Here is a 23960-nt window from a genome sequence, read left to right on the forward strand (position 1 = left end):
GGAGCTTGAACTCACAACCCTGAGGTCAAGAGTCACTTGCTCTATTTTTTTTTTTTAAGATTTTATTTATTTATTTGACAGAGATAGAGACAGCCAGCGAGGGAGGGAACACAAGCAGGGGGAGTGGGAGAGGAAGAAGCAGGCTTCCAGCGGAGGAGCCTGATGTGGGGTTCGATCCCAGAATGTCGGGATCACGCCCTGAGCTGAAGGCAGACGCTTAACGACTGAGCCACCCAGGCACCCCAGGGGTCACTTGCTCTATTGACAGAGCCAGCCAGGTGCCCCAAATTTACTTATTTGAGTATAGATGAGAGAAGTAGGTCATTTAAAAAATTATTAATTGTGCCTTTTTTAAAAAAAATTTATTTATTCAAGAGATAGAGTGAGAGACAGCATAAGCAGGTGGGAGGGTCAGAGGGAGAAGCAGACTTCCCTCTGAGCAGGGAGCCTGACACAAGGCTTGATCCCAGGACTCTGGGATCATGACCTGAGCCGAAGGCAGATGCTTAACTGACTTGGCCACGCAGGCGCCCTAATTGTGCCCTTTTTCTATTTCTTATTCTCCTTTCCTCTTATTTCAGTTCATTATTAGGTGATTTATCCATTTATTAATCACCTACTATAATCCACGTACTCTGGGTACTGGGACTATAGCAATGAGTAAAACTGTTGTGTAGCGCCTACATTCTTGGGGGTGTGGGACCAGACGGGATTTGCTAATGACTTGGATGTGAAATGTGAGAGGAAATGAGGAGTTGGGATCATTCCAGAATTTTCCAAAGAAGTGGGTAAATTGTGGTGCCATTTACTGATTGAGGTCAAGTAGTTGTATTGGTGTGAAGCTGAGGGAAATGAGAGTTCTGTTCTGAACATGTCAAGTTTGAGGTGACCACTATAAAGCCAAAGGTAGATGCCTAGCTAGCAGTTGAATAGATCGCACCCGAGTCAGGAGAGGAGTTGAGCTATGTTGCTTTAGGGATTAAATCTGTTTCAGAGTGAGTGTTTCAGGAAGCGTTTCAATGTCTTGTTTCTGGGGTCCTGCAAATGGGGACATCAGTTGCTCTTATTGCTGTGGGTCAGATGGCTTTATTCACCTACCTAGTATTGTTAAGGTACTTCATCCTAATTACCAAACTGCTGTCATTTGGTATTTGTTGAGTAGTTACTATGTACGTCGTCTGTGGTTGTGTTAAGAAAGTGCTGGACAGGGATGCCTAGCTGGCTCAGTCGGTAGAGCATGCAACTCTTGATCTTGGGGTTGTAAGTTTGAGCCCTGTATTGGGTGTAGAGATTACTTAAAAACAGATCTTTAAAAAAAAAAAAAAAGTGCTGGACATTTTTCTGACACTTGCAGAGCTTGTTATGTAGTTGGGGAGCCAGACAGAATTAAAAAGTTAATTGGTGATACTAGTATTCAAGCTTAAGGCCCCAGGATTAAGGGTGGTAGCAGTGGTTTGGAGAAGAGAGATAGATCTGAGAAATGGGTACTCCTGTATTAGAATGTGCAGGCAGGGCTATGTCACATTTACCGCCGTGTTTCCAGTACCTAGCAATGGGAAGCTAGGAGCAGAATGGGATTAATACGAAAATCAAATGACATAATGTATTTGAAAATGTTTTATAAGTGATAAAACATGATATAAAGGTTAATTGTTGTCCTAATCCTTAAAACTAAAGGATCCACAGTTAAATTAATAGTACTTTTAGTCTGGGACACCTGGGTGGCTCAGTTGCCTAAACATCCGACTCTTGATTGTGGCTCAGGTCATGATTTCAGGGTGGTGAGATCAAGCTCACATTAGGCTCCAGGCTCAGCAGGGAGTCTTCTTAAGGATTCTCTCTCTCCCTTTGCCTGTCCCCTTGCTCACGCACATGCTCTCTCTCTCTCTCTCTAAAATAAATAAATAAATCTTAAAAAAAAAAAGACAGTACTTTTATTCTGAGGAACCAAAATAAGGAAGAAAAAGTCTTAGAAGTATTAAAGGTGACAGATATATCCCTTTAGTTCTTGCCAAACTTACTCATTATGGCTCAACTGGCGTAAAACAAAGAAAAATGGAAGGTTGGGTAATTAAAGCCTACCCTACTTTTCCCTTAATAATTTAGGTCTTATGGGAATCATTGTTGCTGGGAGTATGTCTGGGATTATATATCTCAGTCCTACATTTCTGGAATATTTGCAGCTGGGTGTTTTCTAATAAAAAGGGTATGTATGTATGCATGCGTATGATCATTGCTTATGCATGAAGTGATTGCTAATGTTGAAACTGCATACGTGAATCAGAATTTTTTGTTACTTATTCTGAAATACACACATACACACAATTAGGATTTTATAGAGGGAATGTGAAGTAGTAAATTGGAAGTATCTTTGCTTTTTCTTGAAACTTTCTGGTACATTTTAGTTGACTGTCTTTTGTGTACATGGGTTCCTAAGAATCAGTATCTTAATTTTAAAATAGCAAAAGAGGGGTGCCTGGGTGGCTCAGTCGATTAAGTGTCTGCCTTTAGCTTGGGTTATGATCCCAGGGTCCTGGGATCAAGCCCCGCACGGAGCTCCCTCCTCCACCATAGGGAGCCTGCTTCTCCCTCTCCCTCTGCTTGCCGCTCCCCCCCCCCCCGCTTGTGCTCTCTCTCTCTGTCAAATAAATAAATAAAATCTTAAAGAATTAAAAAAAATAGCAAAAGATAGAAACGATGGACATGATATGGGGATAGTAAAAACTTTTTAGTTGAAGTAGGAGACTATAGATGATTACAACAACATCTTTTTGTTTTGAGAAGTAAAAGGTGTTGGTGCTAGCCTTGTTAGGAGATAGGTGATGACACCTCAGTCTTCATGTGCAAACACATGTCCCTGGAGCTGGGAAGCCTAGACTTGAAGAAGTCTTGGAGGAGTGTGAAATGGGAGATCTTTAACATATTTCAGGGGAAGAAGAGCATTTCATTATTTATAACATTAGTTATTTTGTCTTTTGAACAGATAACATGCCTCGACATTTCCAGTGGAGGCGGCCTTGGTGTGTCTTCTAGTACTGACGGGAGCATGAAGATCTGGCAGGCTTCCAATGGCGAGCTCAGAGTAAAGGCTTTGGATATGCTTTTAGGGTCTTATACATGAAGGGTGGTCTGAGAAGCCTTAGACTGGGTCACAGAAAGAAGAGTGGTGCATTCTAAACTTATAGGACCACCACACTTCAATTGATCTTTGTTCTCCCATTTGTTAATCTTAGAACTATCCTCAGTCTTGGTGATTTGCCAGAACAGATTGGGGCTGGAACAGTGGAGAAGCCAGGCCAGTGAATGTCTAAGTGGGTGGTCCCTTGGTATGAACTGCCTTCAGCGATAAGCTTCTAAGACAGATTAGCTAGGCTGTTATACTCATTATATGGCTGAGCCCCTCTCACCTATACAGAGGATTTTAAGAAGAGGTGAGTAAAAGAGTCCTCAAGCCTCCTCAGCTCCTTATAAGTAGAACTAGACTTAAGGATGGCTGTGAGAACCTTGGAGTTCAAATCCAAACATCTGTAGCCAGAGCTATAGGAAAGGGAGTCAGTAGCTCTTCGAACACTACCTGGTATACAGATGAGCTAAAGAGATCCTTTTGGACCTCCATAGTTTTAAAACCCGACATGTAGGGGTAGTATGTAGATATTTCATTTAAGGGACCAAGGATGTGAGAGGTAAGAGAATATCAGGGGATGGACAAGAGAACTAGCATGGAATTTTCTTTTGTTTTTCCAGAGAGTATTGGAAGGACATGTGTTTGATGTGAATTGTTGCAGGTTTTTCCCATCAGGCCTTGTGGTTCTGAGTGGGGGAATGGATGCCCAGCTGAAGATCTGGTCAGCTGAAGATGCTAGCTGTGTGGTGACCTTCAAAGGTCACAAAGGAGGTATGAAGGGTGATTTCTCCAAAAGGCTTCTCTAATGATCCCCAGAGACAAATCACCAAAAAGGTAGAAACAGAAGCGAGTATCTATTAAAAGCACAAATAATTCCTCTAACTGGCCATTTAAATGAGCTGTTTCCTCAAGGATTAGAAATTCCTTTGACACTGAGTCTTGTTATTGCTATCTAGAACTAACTTCCTTACACAGATAGTTGTTTTCCACAATTGATAAATGAAAAAAAAAGTCCTCCCCAGGAGGTTATCTGCTTGTGTGCCAGGAGAGAGAGAGAGATGTGTACCAACATTTTCTCATGATTAGTCCTTTGACTGAGGTGATAGTAAAAGCTGGGTGGCAAATGGCTGTATCACTAGATATCAAAGATAGAGCTTGGTACTGACTGTGAGTTCTTATGGATTTAAGTTCAGATTTTAAAAATGGAATAGCCATATAGGCAGTTGATATCAGGTTATAGAGACAGAATGAGAACATTTTCCCTTTGTAACTGGTTGGTTTGTGAGAAAAATTATAATTTAGAGATGTTTTATCTTTAATCAGAAGGTTTAAAAGGTGATAAATGTTATTCATATTTTACAGGTTTGGATATTTTTGAAAAAGTATTAACATCCCCAAATAATTCCTTACCTTGTTCCCTCCTTTGGAACCATAGTACACATCATAGTATACTCATTTGACAATTAATTATGCATTGCCGTATACTTACGGTTTAAGCTAGTCTTTTGCTTTGTGTACCTGACTATATTACAAATAACTTGTGGTTGAGTTTTAAGTTTTAATATTTCTTTATAATGATTTGTTAGGTTACATGCAGATCACCTAGCAAATATATGTTAACCTTAGCAAGGTTATTCCTAACACTGCCGGTACATAGGTGCATTGAGAAGGAATAGTAAAGATATTTGGAGCCTTCCTCACAGTCACCCTGAAGAACTGACTGGTCTAAGGAGTCAGAGTGGCCTGCATAGATGGGGAGTCCAGGAGCCAAATAGGTCTAGAGGAACCCTGAGGTACTCACCTCACACCTGTCCATCCTTCTGAATTTGTGAGGCACGGGGAAGTTTTCAGTGGATCAAGACATGATTGTTCATGAACTTAACAAAATGCATATGTGTCAACGCACACGCAACTTAGGAATTCCTTTGGGCGACTGCAGCTGAGTGTGCCCACCACGGGAGTCCTCAATTGCCCAGTGTTCTTCATTTCTTCCTAAGAATACACGGGTGTCACGTAGCTTAGAATGAATTACATAATGTTTGTTAATCTGATTAAATCTTTTATTCATTCTTTGGCCTTATGAGAAAGTCCTGGGATGGGGTGGGAGCTTCTCTGGATATAACAACTCTCACGTTTTTTGTTTGTTTTTTTAATTGAGAGGAGGAATTTTATTACGTTGAATAGAAGTGATAAACTGTGGGAGAAATGACATGAAGTCAGATCCAGGCTAATGTCTGTCGGGTCTTGAATGCTCCTCCCCAGGTAGTTCTGTAAAGTAGGGCCAGATTTGGTGTTGCCCGTTCTTCCACAGTACAGAAAATCAAAAGTAATCTCTGGTAGTTTAGCAGCGTATGGGTCACTGTCTCCACAACCACATGAATTCCAGTTGTGTTGTACGGCTCCTTTTTAAATCTCTTTAGTTACAAGATTTTGAAGCATGCTTATTAGCAGAGGCCATGAACAACATAAAAAACAGAATAAAGAATTATTACCTGCATGTGTGATCTTTAGTGGTTTCACAAGTGGTGACTAAATAAGAGAAACCTCGAAGATAGTGAGTGTCGGGCAACCCTCTGGGGTCCCCTCCCTCTTCGGGAGCTTTGTATGATCACTTTGCTATCACTCAATAAACCTTGCTTTGCTGCCCACCCCCCCAAAAGAAGATAGTGAGTGTTGAAAGTGAACATGGTCTTTTATTGCCTAGGTTAAGTCTTGGCAAGCGAAACATTAAAGAAACCACCAGGAACACTGGACTGAACATAGCCTGATGCTTATTGCAAAGAACCATTAGGACACTGACAAAGTAGTTCTGTATAAAGATCTTGTGTAAAGGATAAACTTTTGTTAGTTTAAATAAGTACCTGGCTTGCTTATTGCTTCTAGTATATGAAAATAGATAGTAAGTGAGGCAGTATGTAGAGTATTTAAACATGGGATTTGGAGACGTATAAATCTTGGTTTAAATCTTAATTCTTCCACCTATATATAACCTGTGTGACCTCAGAAAGTTGCTTAACTATTCTGAGCCTTAGTTTCCTCATGTGAAATGGGAATAGCAATATTAAATGAGATGGTACATATGAAGGATTTAGCATAATCCCTGGTATTATAAAAATGCACAATAAATGTATAAAATATAAAGCTAAATCCCTGCCAGGGAGGGTGAGCTTTGTGATGTTTTAACATACTCGTTATATGTGAAAAGCAGAAATTGTTATTTCTAATAGAATAGACTCATTCTAATTGAATTTTTCCAGTAGCAACAAATATGATCCTAGTTGATATGTAATTGGTTTTCCCTTACATTTTTAGATACATATTTTATATATAAATAAAGGATTAGCGTGTTCTTTAACAAGCGGAGATGAGATTTGTGTATGTTTTTAAATCTTTCTGATGAAAGATAAACCGAAAGTAGTTTTGTCTTTGTAATATAGTAGTCCCCCTTCATCCATGGAGGATACGTTCCAAGACCTCCAGTGGATGCCTGAAACTGCGGCTAGTACCGAAGTGTTTATATACTATCTTTTCCTGTATGTACAAACCTATGATATGTGACAGGCAAATGGATACCGCGTCGGTATGCTGGGTAAAGTGATGTGATTTACGTCCTGGGCATGATGGTGTGGGATAGTGCAAGTCTCTCATCATCACGCTACTCAGAACAGCTTGCAATTTAAAACCTATGATTATTTCTGGAATTTTCCATTTAATATTTTCAGACCGTGTCTGACCACAGAAAGTGACACTTAAGGGGAGACTATTGTATGTGAGTCTTCTACGTAGTTCTAAGGTATACTTTAGTTTGAGGTTTTTAAACTGCCCAGGCCGTTTAATTAAGGTTGGTGAATTTGGAGGTATATATAATACAATCCTTTGAATAATAATAACTTAATAATCACAATTCTTTCTAATAAGCACCAGATCATTCATAATCTATGAAAACGTTGAGGCCAAATAAAACACCATGGTAGTTGACTGGTCGAGTTTTTTGCTCGCCATGGTAGGAAAGCTGCTTACATTTGTGGAATAATTTTAGGAGGTCAGGTTGCATTTTCAGCACTTGGGCCATTATTTTCAACTTCTCCAAATTTTCTTTGAAATAGGATATGCTGCCTTCAAGTAATAGTAGGTGCTTCAGAGCTCATTTTTTCTGAGATCTGAATCGCAGCCATTACTTTCCATGTACACAGACACACACAAGTGTGTGTGTACACGCGTACATTTCCCCTTCCCTCATATGTGTGTGTTTGCTTCCTACCAACATTAAACCAGCTCAATATAATAGTAAAACGAGATAATTTTAATAGAGTAAACTTGTTAAAAACATGCCTAGATGTATGAGTGTTGCTCTACTTCTTACTAATGCTAATTTTGGTCATAGTTTCACTTAGCATTCTTATTTCCCAGACATTGGCTAGGATGTTTATATGTGATTCAGCTGAATCTTTTCTTGAAGGCAAATGCTTTTTCATCTTGGTTTATGTTGAGGACTCTATCAGTTTGGTTTGATATCTAAAGCCTTTGTGGCTTCTGGTAGGTCTTTGCTCTGGCTGCTTCTCTTTCAAGGGCTGCCTGCTATTTTCATAGCTTCTTTCTAGAGTAATTTGTCATAGGTTCCAGCTCCTGTAGGGTTCCTCTTTCTTTTATTTTTGTTATCTAAGAGTGAAGAGACCCATACTAGTTGCCACCATATTGTGAGGGGGGTTGGGGGAAAGTAGAGTGCTGTTTCCCATAACTTCGTTTTTCCTCTTTCCACTTGTTGCCAGGTCAGGGTAGAGGCTCAGCTCACCACTGGCCCCTGCTGGCAGTACCCTGCTGGGCCTGGTCACTGTCAAGGGTCAAGGGAATTGGACTGCTGCCTCCTGCTTCAGTGGGAGTAGGGTAGAAGATCACTCCCTGTTTAGCCTCACTGACCTTGGGGAAGGGGAAGTAGCAGTTTTTCTCTTACTATTTGAGTAAATTGCCAAAATTTTCTGTTAGGCCACCCCTTTCCCAGTCTTTTGCAACAGACATTTCTTGGAGTTGGGTTGTTTTGTTTTTGTTTTTTTAAATTTGTGCACTTTTTTAAAAAAAATCAATTCCTTGATGGAGACTTCTGCAGTATCCTATCCAGGATGTATGGGAAGCAGTAAGGAAATCCAGGGAATTTGTTACCCTGTTGTTCTTAAGTCCTCAGATCCCTGGGTGACCTTCTTTCCATCTTTCCAGTCTTCTTATACTTTCTGTCTTATGTCCAGATTTTTTTCATGTATAAGGGGAAGGACCTGGGAGAAATGGGGCTACTGTCTCTTGGCCAAACAGGAAGATTAATCCTTTCAGTTCTCAGTGGAAACAATAAGACAGTGATTTTCAAACTGCACTAAGATGTCTTCTTAATTATTATTTAAAAAACATGTCTTAAAGCCAGAATTAAAACTTGAAAACCACTGTTCTAGGACACTCCACTAGGAATTAAGTCCAAACCTTTTCCATGTCTGTCTCTAAGGGCTAGTCTTTGAACCATTGGGAAGCAAGGACTCTGTTCTATTTCTGTTTTTCTAGCACTTGAACTTGCCCAGCATGTAGTACATATCCAGTACATGTTTGTGAGGCAATGGAGTCATTGATGCAGATCCATCTTCTCTGCTCCTGTAGTTCCTTTACGACCCACTCCATCTTAGGATCTTTTTTTTTTGCTCTTGCTAGGTATTCTGGATACAGCCATTGTTGATCGGGGGAGGAATGTGGTGTCTGGTTCTCGAGATGGGACAGTACGACTTTGGGATTGTGGGCGCTCAGCCTGCCTGGGGGTCATTGCAGACTGTGGTTCTTCCATCAATGGAGTGGCTGTGGGAGCTGCTGACAACTCCATAAACCTCGGCTCCCCTGAGCAGACGCCCAGTAAGTTGATAATGATATATTGAGCTTGTTTTGTTTCCTTAGGCACCTTCAGTGTTTGCCTTAGCTTCTCCTTTTCTTCCTCATCTTTCCCTGCTTTTTAGCTGGTATTTGTATTTTCACCATAATTGTATACCTACTATGTTTCTTTTGCTTTGGAATCTATAAAAGAAGTATATGTCATTGTTAATTACGTTTGAGTAAGTACAATCTAGTTTAGCAGATGAAACTGATGCCTATAAAACAACAAGAAAAATTTAGCTGAAACAACTTAATGATTCTTAATATAAATAAAATAGTTTTTTGGAAGAAGAGAGTATTTTATATTTTTAGGTTAGTATAGATGAGAAAGGTGTCACAAAGAAGTTGACTTGAACCTTGGAGGATGAATTTGAGTTGAATAGACAAGAATGGGAAGGATGGGAGAATGGGAGCTGGGGGTAAGGCTGGGGCAGTTCACATTAAAATAGTTTGAAGGTGAAATTGACTGTTGGGTAGAAAGATATGTTTGGCTGGGTCAGAGGTTGGATTAAAGAGTAGTTAGTAGTGGGGGGCACCTGGCTGGCTCAGTTGGTAGAGTATGTGACTCTTGATCTCAGAGTTATAAGTTTGAGCCCCATGTTGGGTGTAGAGATTACTTTAAAAAAATCCTTAGGGGCAGGGGCGCCTGGGTGGCTCAGATGGTTAAGTGTCTGCCTTCGGCTCTGGTCATGATCTCCAGGTCCTGAGTTCGAGCCCCACGTCAGTTTCCCAGCTTAGCAGGGAGTCTGCTTCTCCCTCTCCCTCTGCCTCTCTCCCTGCTTGTGCTCTCTTGGTGTCTCTCTCTCTCTTTCTCTCAAATGAATAAATAAAATCTTTAAAAAAAATCTTTAGGGGGCACCTGGCTGGCTCGGTCAGTGGAATATGTGACTCTTGATATTGGGGTTGTGGATTCAAGCCGCATATTGGGTGTAAGGATTACTTAAAAATAAAATCTTCAAGAAAACACTTCATTTTTTAGAGCAATTTTAGCAAATTTGAGCAGAAAGTGCAGTTTTTGGGGTGCGTGGATGGCTCAGTTGGTTAAGTATCCACCTCTTAGTTTTGGGTTGGTTTGTGATCTCAGGGTCATGAGATTGAGCCCCATGTCGGGCTCCACGCTCAGTGCAGTCTGCTTAAGAATTCTCTGTCTCCCTCTCCCCCTTCCCCTCCTCCCACCCACACTTGCACACACACACTCTCTCTCTCAAATAAATAAATAAATAAATAATCTAAAAAAAAGAAAGAAAGTACAGTTTTTGTACGCCCTCTGCCCCAGACATCCTCCCTGGTTATCATTTTATCAACATCCCTCACCAGAGTGGTATATTTGTTACAAATGATAAACCTACATTGACATATCATTATCACTCAAATAATTTATATTAGGTTCATTCTTGGTGTTGTATATTTTATGGATTTGGACAAATGTATAATGACACGTATCTATTATAGTATCGTACAGAAGATTCACTGCCTGAAAAATCCTTTGTGTTCCACCAGTTCATCCCTTCCTCTCCTATAACCCTTGGCAACCACTGATATTTTTACTGTGTCCATGATTTTGCCTTTTCCAGAATGTCACAGTTGGAATCATAAACTATGTAGTAGTCTTTTCAGATTGGTTTCTTTCATTTAGTAATAAACATTTAAGGTTCCTCCATATCTTTTTATGGCTTTTTAGCACTGAATAATATTCCATCGTCTGGATGTACCTCAGTTTATTTCTCCATTCACCTACTAAAGGACATCTTGGTTGCTTCCAAGTTTCGGCAAATATGAACAAAGCTGCTATAAATATCTGTGTGCATGTTTTTATGTGGACATATGTTTTCAACTGATTTGGGTTAATTTTGCCCTTCACTTTGGACACACTGTAGATACTCTCCTGTCTTAAACTTCCCATGTAGATGTACTGTGGTCCAAGACTAAAACTACTGCGGGACCACCAGATGTTCCCTGAAGTCTCTTTGGAATTAATAGGATGAGTCTTTTTTCCAAAGTGTGACACGTGCCATTAGTGATAAACAAGATTATTTCAGGCAGTACACATCTTTAATAGTTATATATTTAATACACACACATTTTACTTCAAACCTAAGATATTTATCCATGAATATTACTTAAAATAAGGTTAAGATTTTTAAAATTTGTTGATTTAAAGTAATTTTTTTAAAAGATTGTATTTATTTGTCAGAGAGAGAGCACAAGCAGGGGGATCAGCAGGCAGAGGGAGAAGCAGGCTCCCTGCTGAGCAAGGAGCCCTATGCGGGGCTCGATCCCCGGACCCTGGGATCACAACCGGAGCTGAAGGCAGACACTCAACCAACTGAGCCACCCAGGCATCCCGATTTAAAGTAATTTAAATGAGGGGCGCCTGGGTGGCGCAGTCGTTAAGCGTCTGCCTTCAGCTCAGGGCGTGATCCCGGTGTTGTGGGATCAAGCCCCATGTTGGGCTCCTCCGCTAGGAGCCTGCTTCTTCCTCTCCCACTCCCCCTGCTTGTGTTCCATCTCTCGAAGGCTGTCTCTCTCTCTTCAAATAAATAAAAATAAAATCTTTAAAAAAAAATTAAAAGAAATAATTTAAATGAAAAAAAAATTTTTAAAGATTTTATTTATTTATTTGAGAGAGAGAGAACATAGAGTGAGGGGGAGAAGCAGACTTCCTGCTGAGCAGAGAGCCTGACTTGGGGCCTGATCCCAGGACCCCGAGATCATGACCCAAGCCGAAGGCAGATGCTTAACTGACTGAGCAACCCAGGTGCCCCTGTATTAGCTCCTATAATCCATTCTCCTCAGCAATTATTTGTGCTCATTTAAAAAAACACAAATCAAGTCATGTTGCTCTCCTTTGTCCCTACTTTCCTCCAGTGACCTCCTTTTATACATATATTAAAATCCTATCCCCTTCACTTGGCTTATCACAAACACACTCTCTGACCTCCACATTCCTTTCCAGCCTCCTGTCATACTGCCCATACTTTGCAAAGCTTTTTGCATGACTAGTTTCTGGTTACCATTCAGGTCTCAGTTGAAAGGTGGCCTCCGTGGGGTTTTTTAAAAGATTTATTTATTTATTTTAGAGAGGCTGGGCAGGGTGGGGCGGGAAGAGAGAGAGAGAATCTTAAGCAGACTACATGCTGAGTGCAGAGCTGACTCGGGGCACAATCTCATGACCCTGAGATCACCACCTAAGCTGAAACCAAGAGTCAGATGCTTAACTGACTGCACCACCCAGGTGCCCGTCCATGGAGTTTTTTTTACAGTTGAAGTTTAAATTTAAAATTGCCTTTCCTCAACCTTCCACCATCTACTCACTATTGATTAGATTTTCCTGTTCTATTTCCTTTGTGGAATTCATCACTATCTGAGAATATCCTATTTGTTTATTTACCTATTCCACGATTTCCTATTTCCACTAGAATTCTTGAGAGTAAGGACCTTGTCTGTTTGTATATGACTGTTTCCTTAGTACCTAGAGTAGTGTCCAATATATAGTAGACCCTCATTAAAGATTTGTTTAGTGAATGAATAAATTTCATTTACTCCAGACCATAAGAGCCTTGAGGGCAGAGACTGTTTTGTTCAACATCGTACCCCTGCTCCTAACATGGTATCATTTCACATAGCAAAGGACTTAATATTCTTAAGTTGGGTTTATTGGCATGTATTTTACATGTATTAAAAGTTACCCGTTTTATCTTTTTTTTTTTTTTTTTAATTAACTTATTTAGGGGTGCCTGGGTGGCTCAGTCGGTTGACCATCTGACTCTTGGTTTCAGCTCAGGTCATGATCTCGAGGTCGTGGGATCAAGCCCCACGCTGGGCTCTGCAGTCAGTGTGGAGTCTGCTTCAGATTCTTTCTCCCTCTCCCTCTGCCCTTCCCCATGTGTGCTCTCTCTCTCTCTCTCTCAAATAAATAAATAAAATCTAAAAAATACAACACTTATTTTGTTAAGTAATCTTTTACCCTTAACATGGGGCTTGAACTTACAGCCCTGAGATCAAGAGTTGCATGCCCTAGCAACTGAGCCAGCCAGGTGCCCCAAAAATCACCCTTTTAAATGATCAGTTCTGTGAGTTTTGACAAATGTGTACAGTCATATAAACAATACAAGCAGTCAAGATATAGAACATAATAAAAGTTTAATCACTAACAGTAATTCAATAAACAGTCATTGGGGTCTGTGCTTTCTGGCACTGCCAGCTGATCGGCCCAGCCCATTGTTGACATGGTTTATCTGTTGTGCAGGTGAACGGGAGGTTGGAACAGAGTCGAAGATGCTGCTGTTGGCACGGGAAGATAAGAAACTTCAGTGCTTGGGACTGCAGAGCAGGCAGCCGGCAAGTGGTTCCTCTAAGACTGGAACTCTGGGGCATCTTGGATCACTCTGATTTTTGGAAAGCGGTTTTGGAAACATTTCCGCTTGCTCCCTGTGTTCAGCTTTTAAGAAAGCTGCAGGAGTAAGGGGCAATAGAGGGTAGTGATTAAGAGCATGGAATTTGGAGTAAGGGCAACATTCACGTCCTCGCTCTTCCACAATGGCTGTGACATTTAATAGGTTATGTAACCATTCTGAGCCTCAGTTTCCTCATCACTAACCTGGGAATAGTAGTACTCACCTTGTAGGGTTATATGATGAGGATTAAATGCGCTACTGCTTTGTGACCTTTGTTAAGTCACTTTCTCTCTGGGCTTTAGTGTGCTGTGTATAAAATGTTGGGGTGTAGTTTCCCTTCCATATCCAAGGTAACGTGAAGGAGTTCTGAGTCAAGGACTCATGCATTTGGGGCTCTTGATCAGTTAGTGACCAGAATGTCTTTTATGGAAGAAGTAGTTGAATTTTCTTCTGTCAGCCTCTGAGGATTTGCTGGGCACACTGTACTCTTCATTAAGCCTGGAGTTCCCTGGGATTTGATTTTTAAAATTTTTTTCCAGCTCCTGTCAACCTCACCCAGACAACTTTAATGATTTGGGTTGGCCACAGTTCATTTCTCCTTGTTAACTTCATTGTTCTAGTGATGTTTCCATCACTCTTTCTGATCGTAGTGCCTCTGCACTGCTTTTCCTCCCAAAGGGAAATCACAGGTTTTGTTTGTTTGTCCAGGTTTGGTTTTTTTTCTTTCCTTTTTAGAACATTTGAGGTAGAAATGATCAGATTGAGCTAATAGTAGAGAACAAATAAAAATCTGATAATTCCTTTCTTTTCAGGCACGTGGGGAGAATTATAATTCTTTAAATTGCCACTTTATTTGAGCTTGTTTCTTTTCCGACATAGAGTCTCCCTTCAAAAGGTGATCAGAAGCGACATGAAGCCAAATTTAAATGTGTGAATTGCAGGTGTTTCTCAAATGGAGGGTTGTAAAGAGAAGCGGGAGAAGAAAGATGTTGGGTACTGAGGGTCCTATGAGTCAGTGTGTTGAGGGGCAGTAGTCTGAAAACTGCTGCCTCTGGGGTGGTAGTACGTACACTGCTGAAGTTCGTGCGAGCCTCAGGTTCCCAAAATCCTGGTGGGGGTTCCTCCTCGGTCGTTGCCGAGTACTTTGTTTAGTTGCAGAGTGCTTAAAGACAGAAGAAAGAAAATGTCTCTAAAAATAGGAAAGTTTTCTTTTTTTTCGGTGCCTGTTTATTTCTGAGAACAAACTAATCTTCAAGCAGCAGTTTTGGCTCCTGCTTGTTCCCAGGTGTTCCTCTTTGTTGGCTCAGACGCCTTCAACTGCTGCACTTTTCTCTCTGGCTTCTTGCTGTTGGCTGGGACACAGGATGGAAACATTTACCAGCTGGACGTGAGGAGTCCAAGGTGAGTCACCCTTCATTTGCATGATGCAGGTCTTCTACAGAGTGGAAATTTTATTAGCTTTAACAGTGATTTAGCATAGCGTGTAGACGACTGTTGAATCAAGGGTATATTTTTCCATTTATAAAGGTTCTCCGGTGTGAGTTGTCTGATTGTTCTTATTATTCCTGGAATCATATTAAAAGGTAATTTGATTCATGCTGTCATGATTGTCCTACTGTAGTGATGACTTTGGAATCTAAGCTTAAATAATGAACTAACATTTCGCTTAAAATGATTGTATAGAACTTTTAATTTTGAGGAGCTCAGTAATTTCTCAGTGGTATTTAATCTGGGCTGGCCTAAGATTGATCGTTTTTAGTTCAGGTAAGCCAGCTGTGTTTCTTGGTTTGGCTTTGATCAGAATCTATCTGAAACAGGCTTTATTCTGGTCTTAAAGATACCCAGAGAGAATCACGCAACCTCCCCATCCCAGGATTTAACTGTTTCTCCAATTCTGTCCCTTCCTCCTTCCATTTCCTTCCTTTTGTTCAGCTGATATTTATTGAACGGCTTTTGTGGGGACCAAACATTGTGCAGGGCACTGAAAAACAGAAATAAAAGATACAGATTCTGCCTTTGAGGCATTTGGAGTCTAACAGTAAAGATGTCAGTGATACAGTGTGATCAGTGGGCTAACAGGGCTCTACACAGGAATTTGAAAAAGTACTGAGAAGGAGAAAGAAGAAGGTGGGACTGCTTCTCCAAGGAAATGAAGCTTTAATTGGATCTTGTCCAGTAGGAAGTTACCAAATGAAGAGAGGGGTCTGCCCTAGGTAGAAGAGTATAGAGAAGCATGAAGATGTGTGAAGTATGGCACTTTCAGGGATCCCTGAGTAGTTTAATACGACAAATATATACCCTGCAGACAGGGTAGCAGTGAGAAGTGATGCCAGATGGGAAAGCAGGAGTTTGTTTAGAAAGAACTTGCATACCATCTGAAGGAGTCTGGATTTTATTCCAAGAGCAGTAAAGAAATTCCAGTGAAAGGTGACTAGCTTAGACCTTTTCTTCCATATTTAAATTACTTTTGTTCTTGTTTTTGCCTCTGTGGAGTAGGGAATCTCTTATCACTATTAGAAAATCAGCCTTACAGGGGCACCTGGCTGGCTCAGTTGGTAGTGTGTGTGACTCTTGATCTCAGGGTCATGAGTTTGAGCCCCACATTGGGTGTGGAGCCTACTTAAGATTAAAAGAAGGAAAGAAAGAAAATCAGCTTTACATATATATTAAATTGATTCTCACCTTTCTCTTTCATTTCAAAGAGTCCTGACATTTGTAATATCTCACAACTATCTTTTTTTTTAATCTCTCACAACTGTCTTAATTCTGTCTGTAAGCAAAACAATTAACATATTGTTAACATTGTTATCTTAAACTCATGTCAGGCCTCCCCTAAAAACTGGAGTTATTGGTGGTGACTTGGTTCATTCAGCTCAATGACCTGTTAGTTAGAGACATGTTTAGATTCACTCCAAGGTGGTTTTGAGTGGATTACCTTGATCTACCATTTAAGGAGCTTGCCAGGAAAGAAACTGTATGAATGTTTAATCTCTGTCTTCATTTGTCCTGTTTGCTTTTGTGTGGTTAGTACTGTATGTTGAATATAGTTAAGTGTTGCTTTTGAAGAAAAAAAAGTACAATTGCCCTTTTTCTTTGAATTCCAGGGCTCCAGTACAAGTCATCCACAGATCCGGAGCACCAGTTCTGTCCCTGCTGAATTTCAGAGATGGGTTCATTGCTAGCCAAGGTGGGTCCAGGGGCCCCTTGAGAGAGATGGCTTCCTGTAGTTCATTTAAACATAGGTTTGGGGGGGCGCCTGGGTGGCTCAGTCAAGCGTCTGCCTTTCGCTCAGGGCGTGATCCCGGCGTTATGGGATTGAGCCCCGCATCAGGCTCTTCTGCTGGAGGCCTGCTTCTCCCTCTCCCACTCCACCTGCTTGTGTTCCATCTCTCTCTGGCTGTCTCTCTGTCAAATAAATAAATAAAATCTTTAAAAAAAAAAAAACAAAAAAAACATAGGTTTGGGGCGCCTGGGTGGCTCAGTCCATTAAGCATCTGACTCTTGATTTCTGCTCGGGTCATGATCCTTAGGGTCATGAGATTGAGCCCCGCATCAGGCTGCACGGTGTGTGGAGCCTACTTAAGATTCTGTCTTGTGGGACGCATGGGTGGCTCAGTTAGTTGAGTGTCTGACTCTTGATTTTGGCTCAGGTCATGATCTTGGGGTTGTGAGAAGGAGCCCCATGTTGGACTCCATGCTGGGCGTGGAGCCTGTTTGAGATTCTGTCTCCCTCCATCCCTCCTCTCTCTTGGCTCAGTCAGTGAAGTGTCTGCCTTTGGCTCAGGTCATGATCCCAGGGTCCTGGTATTGAGCCCTGTGTTGGGCTCCCTGCTTGGCAGGGGGCCTGCTTCTCCCTCTCCCACTCCCCCTGCTTGTGTTCCTCTCTCGCTCTTTCTCTCTCTGTCAAATAAATAAATAAAATCTTAAAAAAAAATAAAATAAATGCATGATTTATGGCGGGGCCAGGGGCATGGTCCTCCATGATTCTTTGGCATATTGTATTTATCATACTGTGTTTATCACCCTACACCGTGATTGTCTGTATCTCCCTCTACTCCGGGCTCCTTGAAAGTAGTGACTGTGCTTTATTCATCTTAATATAACTGTTTTCAGAGGACGAAACTAAGACCAAGAAAAGAAAGTTACCAGGAGCCACATTTCAGTTGAATATAAGGAAAACGTTCTATTTCTTAAGAGAGAAGCTGGCATTGTAGAAAGCACCACTGACTCTGGGGATTGGAGAAGCATAGGCTGGTTGGCTACTCTGCAAGGTGTTGTGACGGGAATTCTGTACCAGTTTAGAAGTTGAATATAGACGATCTTTGAGGTCCTTCGGGACTCTTTCACTAGAGAGGAGATTGAAATTGTCAGATTAAACAATTTTGAAACTTTTTATTATGGAAATTGTCAAAGAGATACAGAGGTAGAGAGAATAGCATAATGAACTTGATAAACCCATCATCTGGCTTCAACTCTTACCAATTTATGGCTAATCCTGTTTCATATTGTTTTACACATTCCCTTACAATCCCCAACCATTATAGTATTTTGAAACATATCACAGACATTGTATTATTTCACCTGTCAATATTTATATAAGTATCTCTAAAAAATAATAATTCTTTTATTGAAAAGATGATTTTTTGGGGTATCTGGCTGGCTCAGTTGGTAGAGCATACAACTCTTTTTTTTTTTTTTTAAATAATGATTTTTTTATTATATTATGTTAGTCACCATACAGTACATCCCCGGTTAGAGCATACAACTCTTGATCTTGGGTTGTGAGTTTGAGCCCCATGTTGCACTGATGTAGAGATTACTTAATAAAATTTACATTCAAAAAAGATGATTTTTTAATAATACAAGAAAGGATATGGTCTTCCTGTATGCTGCTAGTTGGGATATAGGTTGATTAACAGATAAATTAAAATAAAATTAATTAACAGTTGTTTTGGACAGCAGTTTTTCAAATTTTAAAAAGCTTGAAAAGATTAAATTTTTTTAAAAGTCACAATGTTGATGCAGAATAACTTTATGCAAAAGATATTCTTTTATGCAGTATGTTCTCAACCATGTAAAATAAAAATTTGCATAAAAAAATTGGAAAAATATTAAAATGTTAATGTTATCTTTGAGTTGTAGATTATGAGTGATTTTATTTACTTCTGTTTGTTTTTAAGTTTTCTTCAATTAGCATATACTAATTTTATATTAAGTAAAACAATAACCAAAAAATTTACCTTATTCAGCAGTTTATAGATCATCCCGTCTTATTTGTCCATGCTCTTTTGAGAAAATTAAGTTTAAGAATAAATATACTTTTATTTTCTTGATATAACAACTTTGCTCCTTTGCCTTGTATATCTGGTCAAGTTTATTGATTGAATAATTTGGGAGCACATTAAAACATTTATATAGACAATTCCCTGTTAAAAATCATTGTCCCGGGGCGCCTGGGTGGCTCAGTCGTTGAGCGTCTGCCTTCGGCTCAGGGCGTGATCCTGGCGTTCTGGGATCAAGGCCCACATCAGACTCCTCCGCTGGGAGCCTGCTTCTTCCTCTCCCACTCGCCCTGCCCGTGGTCCCTCTCTCGCTGGCTGTCTGTCTCTCTGTTAAATAAATAGGTAGAACCTTAAAAAAAAAAAAAAATCATTGTCCAGGGTAAGTTTGCAATCAGATGCATAAGCCTGCAGTTGCTTGCTCTGTGCCCTTGGCAGGAATTGCTAATCAAAGACAGCCCTTCTCACTGAGCTTGCACTTGTCCTTCAAATCCTCTAACCCAGCATTCCAGGCAGCCACTGTAGGTCCTCATATTTGACCCACATAATGAGACCTGTTTGCCATTCTGGGTCTTGGGATGATCTTCTTCAGGCTCGTGATGTACAGAAATAAACTAAAATACTGATTTTTTTTTTAAAGCTCCTTTGCGCACAGCTTTTTCTTTAGTTATCTAAATGTTTCTTTTTGCCTTTTAGGTGATGGAAGCTGTTTCATTGTCCAGCAAGACCTAGACTATCTCATTGAACTCACTGGGGCTGACTGTGACCCTGTGTTCAAGGTACAGGCCTGAGACGTGCTTGGGTGATTCTTACCTAGGATCTAGGGCTTTTGAGAGGACTGAATCCAGCTACTTTGTGGGCATTCTGGATGATAAAATACTTACGGATGAAATAAAAGAAAGTGAGAATTTTGAGTCAGAAGTGATTTCACCACTTATTAGCTCTAGAAACTTGAAAAATCACTTCACCTCCCCAGTCTGTCAATTCTTCTGTAAAATGAAAGTATTAATAAGATAATGTATATGAAAAATAGTTGTAAATTTTAAATCTTCTATAAATATTAGCTATCATCATTATTATTATTTAAAGTTGAAGACTTGTTATCTCATTTGGTTAGAAAGAGAAAAACAAAAGGGGAAATAATATTTATCGACTAGACATGGTGCTGGATGTTTTACATGTATCATCTTATTTTATTGTTACTATTCTTGAGGAATAGGTATTATTGTTTCTATTGTTTTTATAATTTTTTAGAAGTTATACAGTTAATACATACCTATAACAATTCAAACAATACAAAATTATACAGACTGTAAAGTCCCCTTTAAGACCTTTAGTAGTTCCACTCTTCTTTCCAGAAGTAACTAGCAGTAACAGTTCAGCCTAAATCTTTCAAGACTGTTTTTTGGAGAATTTGTACTTACATCTTTGTGTTTCTGTATTTATGCAAATAATATAGTTTTATCTTTAGTTTGTGCATAACTGAAATCATTCTATAGTCTATGACTTTTTTTATTAAGATCTTAGAGCTCTTTTCAGATAAATGCATATAGATCCACTTCATTTTTTAGATTTCCTTTGTAGTGTTCTATATTGTGAATTAGCATACCATTTTCATTTTATAAGTGAGGAAACTGGAGTCCAGAGTGGTTGAGAAAGTTGCCATAAGTCATGTAGCTACACATTAGCAAACCTGAGATTAAGTTACCTCCAGAATTCATGCTTCCTCCACTAAATTAGTGGTTCTTAACCCTTGAGTCTCGGGCTTTTTCTTTTCTTTCTTTCTTTCTTTTTTTTGAGGGATGATACAGACCTTATTGAATTAGGTTTTTCTGTTTACAACCGAGATCTCATCTACATACCATTTTACTAGTCTGTATGGGTACATTAATCCTAATGAGTTCAGATTTATGATGAGTGGGCTCAATCACGTAACAACACACACACATACACACAAATTGTTTTGAAAGAGTAGCACATATGTTATGCTCCTATAAAGCCAGTTTTGATCAAAAACCTCTAGTTTCAAAGATCAGTCTGATTTTGAAGATGAACCAGAGTACACTGTATGGTTCTAAATTCTAAAATCTGTTTTGGTCCTTTGTTACAGTGCTGTTATCGAACTACAATGTATGTTTTTTAAAAGGACACTGATAAGGGGTACCATCTGGTATTAACTTTAACCTTAGTTGGCAGCTTCCTCCTTCTTTCCCCAAAATCCCTTGGCCAAGAGTTCTCCGTTGTGAAGACTGAAAAGACCAGTGATACTTTGGCAGCAGTCCTATTACTGCGTGGAGGTAACGGAAGCAGGCCCGGGTCCTCCTCTCATTCTCCCACACTGTGCAACTCACAGATGGTTCCGAAATGAGAACAGTCACTGTCGTACCTACAGCTTAGAGACGTGGAGAGTCAGAACAACGGAAAAGAAAATCACAGGGCGGGTGCATGCAGAGCCAAGCTGCTCTGTCCAACACCTGTGTAATGTGTGGTTTTAACTAAATGTGGTTTAACTACTAAGAGTAAACCTGCTTGATTCACCTTCCAAATCAGAGTAAGACTAAAAACCTGAGACTTGCCTCTTCTACTCTGCATGGGTTCCACCAGTGGTGAGGAGCTCATAAGCAGGATCTCTACTCGTGCACAATACGATGCGTGCACGGAGCATGTCTAGCAGCTGAAGAGCTGCACGTGCCAGCACTGCCCAGATAACACGTGCCGTGATTTTCTTATAGCTTCTTCACACCGAGAGCATCACGTCCCTCAATATGGAGGTCAGAGGAGTGTGCCAACCTAGCAGTAGAGCTGCTGGCTGTCTCTCTGCTGCAGCTGAGAGGGACACTGTGGTTTTTGGTTTCTTTGAACCAGTCCCTATTTTTCCAGTCTGACTGGTTGGTTCCGTTGTAGGGTTGGTTCCACTGTAGGTCTTACACACTTTCTGAATGCTGCAACCTCCTTTTTCCACCTTTGCTCTGTAAACGTATCCCCAAACCACAACAACAGCTTCTGTGACAAAAACCAGGAGTAGGATGATGGCAAAAGTGGCAAGTCTGCAGCAGCTTTCCCTGATTGCGTCACAGTCGCCAGTCAGCCCAGAAATGAAAAGTGGGGCTCTACAGCGACGATTGTTATGGCAGGAACGAGAGGGTGCACATCTTCAGAGAAGTGGTGGTACTATCATAAGTGATGAAGTCATGCGCTCCCACATAGCCTAAAATGCCAGGGTGCCAGCTGCCCCCACCCCGAAGATTGGTTGAGAAACTCCAGAAGTCGTGGAGGAGGTGATACCGCATTGGACTGTCGTGGTGCTGGCAGCCTCCTGGCACCATGCGTTCACCAAGCGTGGTGGCAATGGCGGCGGAGCCTCCGCACTGGAAGCCTGGTGGCCGGGGTGGCACTCACCTCAGCTGCTGCAGCCACCGCTCCAGCCCCAGCCAGTGCCTCGCTCCTCCGTGCAGCTGCTGTCTCAGACAGGCGCATTTTGAGAACTTCTTTGAATATAATTTTACAAGGTTCAGGGATACGCTGGCCCATCTATGGATCATCTCCTTTCCCAGGTCCAGACCCTCTGCCCTCAACTATGCATCACGCTAGTGGGTTTGCTCTCTACTTGGCTAATTTGTTTCTCTGTCCTGTAGTCATAAGTGCCCTGGATGCTAGCCAGCTATTTTTAAAATCCCTATCATGGATCTAATTCTTCTCTTGTCTTTGGAGTCAGTAGAGCTTCTTAGACTCACTTGTACTAATGGAGATCAGTGGCTCTATCTTTTTGAAATGGAAGACTCCCAGGCTTCCTCTGAGCTGGAAACTCTTGTGTTGCAGGTAGCCACATGGGAGAAGCAGATCTACACATGCTGTCGAGATGGTCTTGTGCGACGCTATCAGCTCTCTGATCTCTGACTCCTTGGAAGAGGATTCCCAGTTAATGAAAAAAGATTGTCCCTAATCGACAAAGAGCCAAATAATCATCAGTCCTTCTCAAGGACCATGGCCCTTTATTGTTTTGGGCACCCTTTGGAAGTCACAGAAAATCAGCTGCATTGGCCCATGTGGAAGTATCATTCCATGACAAGACCTGCTGTGAACGGAGTAAGAAGCTCACATGTGCTCCCTATATACACTCACCCCAGCAGCACAGGGCAAGGATATGGATGCTTAGTTTGATCTCACACCATTGTGTTAAATGTTTACAAGGACCAGAGGACTAAAGCCTGTGCTCTGAAGGAAATAAAGAGAATGTGTTTGGAGGAGTCTGACTTTGAAAACGTTTGTTAAATATTCTTACTCCAGCAAAAAGCCATTCAGGTTGGTGGAACTCCTTTCTCAGGCCCTTTCTTTTGGCCTGGCCATAGAGAAAGACTGCTAGTTAGCAGTAACTGTCCCTTAAGCAGCAACCTGGGAAAGATTCTTACACAGGTAGGGAAGCCAACTGTCTCAGTTTTCCTTGGACTGGGGGATTTTCTGCTACATGAGACTTTCAGTCCTAGGCAAACTGATATGGTTGATCGGTCCATGTACAGGGGATGAAGTTGAATCCTATCATTATAAAGGCTGTGGCCCTCCGAGCGTGGTCCCTTAACGGCCGTATCAGTATCACCTGGGAACTTGTTAGAACTAGAAATTCCTAGGCCCCACCTCAGCCTTAAATCAGAAATTCTGTGGGTAGAGCCAGTCAGGTGATTCTGGTGCATGCTTAAGTTTGAGACCTAGAGGAAGAGATAGTAAAGGGCCCTTGAGTAATAGCTGGAACCCAGCGCTCTTTGGATGGTGAGGCTGGTCTGTAGAAGATGAGGCTGGAGAGGTTGGCAGGGCCCAAATAGTGAAGGGGATTGAGTGCCAGGTAGGAGCTTGAATTTCATTTGGTTGGTAAGAAACCCACGGAAGAGTTTTAAGCAAGGGTTTTAACATGGTCACTCTTTTTTCCCCTAAATATAGAAAGGGAGTTATAATGCATGTATTCCGTGTTTTATTTTCACTTAGAATCTCTGAGTTCTTTCTTTCTCGGTACATTTAGACCTTCATCATTCTTTTTAACACTTTCCAGAGTTTTACATTTTAGGGATTACTAGAGAAAAGGTTAGTTGGAGGATACAACACTTGAACTGAGCAATGTAGGCTAAGATCTGGATTTATTTAAGGGAAGAAGCCAATTTCTGGCTGGGGTAACAGTATGGTTCACAGCATTCTTAAAGGTATGTTCTTATGTAATGTTTATAACGTCACTATGACATGCAGGTAGTGAGACTCAGATGAATTGATTGG

The 23960-nt window shown here is 40.9% G+C and overlaps 1 protein-coding gene and 1 pseudogene across 4 annotated transcripts in view; one reads left to right on the forward strand and one right to left on the reverse strand.

The window, feature by feature from the left end:
• Positions 1-22948, forward strand: part of PAAF1 (proteasomal ATPase associated factor 1) — a 37761-nt gene extending 14813 nt beyond the window's left edge. For 3 of the 4 annotated variants that reach the window (XM_008707325.2, XM_040630835.1, XM_040630836.1), the window contains 8 exons: positions 2984-3082; positions 3745-3895; positions 8813-9007; positions 13275-13366; positions 14708-14823; positions 16527-16609; positions 19398-19480; positions 22521-22948. In XM_008707325.2, the coding sequence (XP_008705547.2) occupies positions 2984-3082; positions 3745-3895; positions 8813-9007; positions 13275-13366; positions 14708-14823; positions 16527-16609; positions 19398-19480; positions 22521-22598 (897 nt within the window). In that variant the 3' untranslated portion in view covers positions 22599-22948. Of the gene's footprint in view, positions 1-2983; positions 3083-3744; positions 3896-8812; positions 9008-13274; positions 13367-14707; positions 14824-14949; positions 15006-16526; positions 16610-19397; positions 19481-22520 lie in introns of all 4 variants that reach the window. The other variant, XR_005834981.1, reaches the window with a different exon arrangement.
• LOC121102879 lies at positions 20098-22514 on the reverse strand (annotated as a pseudogene).
• Positions 22949-23960: the final 1012 nt, after the last annotated feature.

The sequence above is a fragment of the Ursus maritimus genome, unplaced genomic scaffold, assembly GCF_017311325.1.
Source record: "Ursus maritimus isolate PB19 unplaced genomic scaffold, ASM1731132v1 scaffold_16, whole genome shotgun sequence".
Classification (NCBI taxonomy): domain Eukaryota; kingdom Metazoa; phylum Chordata; class Mammalia; order Carnivora; family Ursidae; genus Ursus; species Ursus maritimus.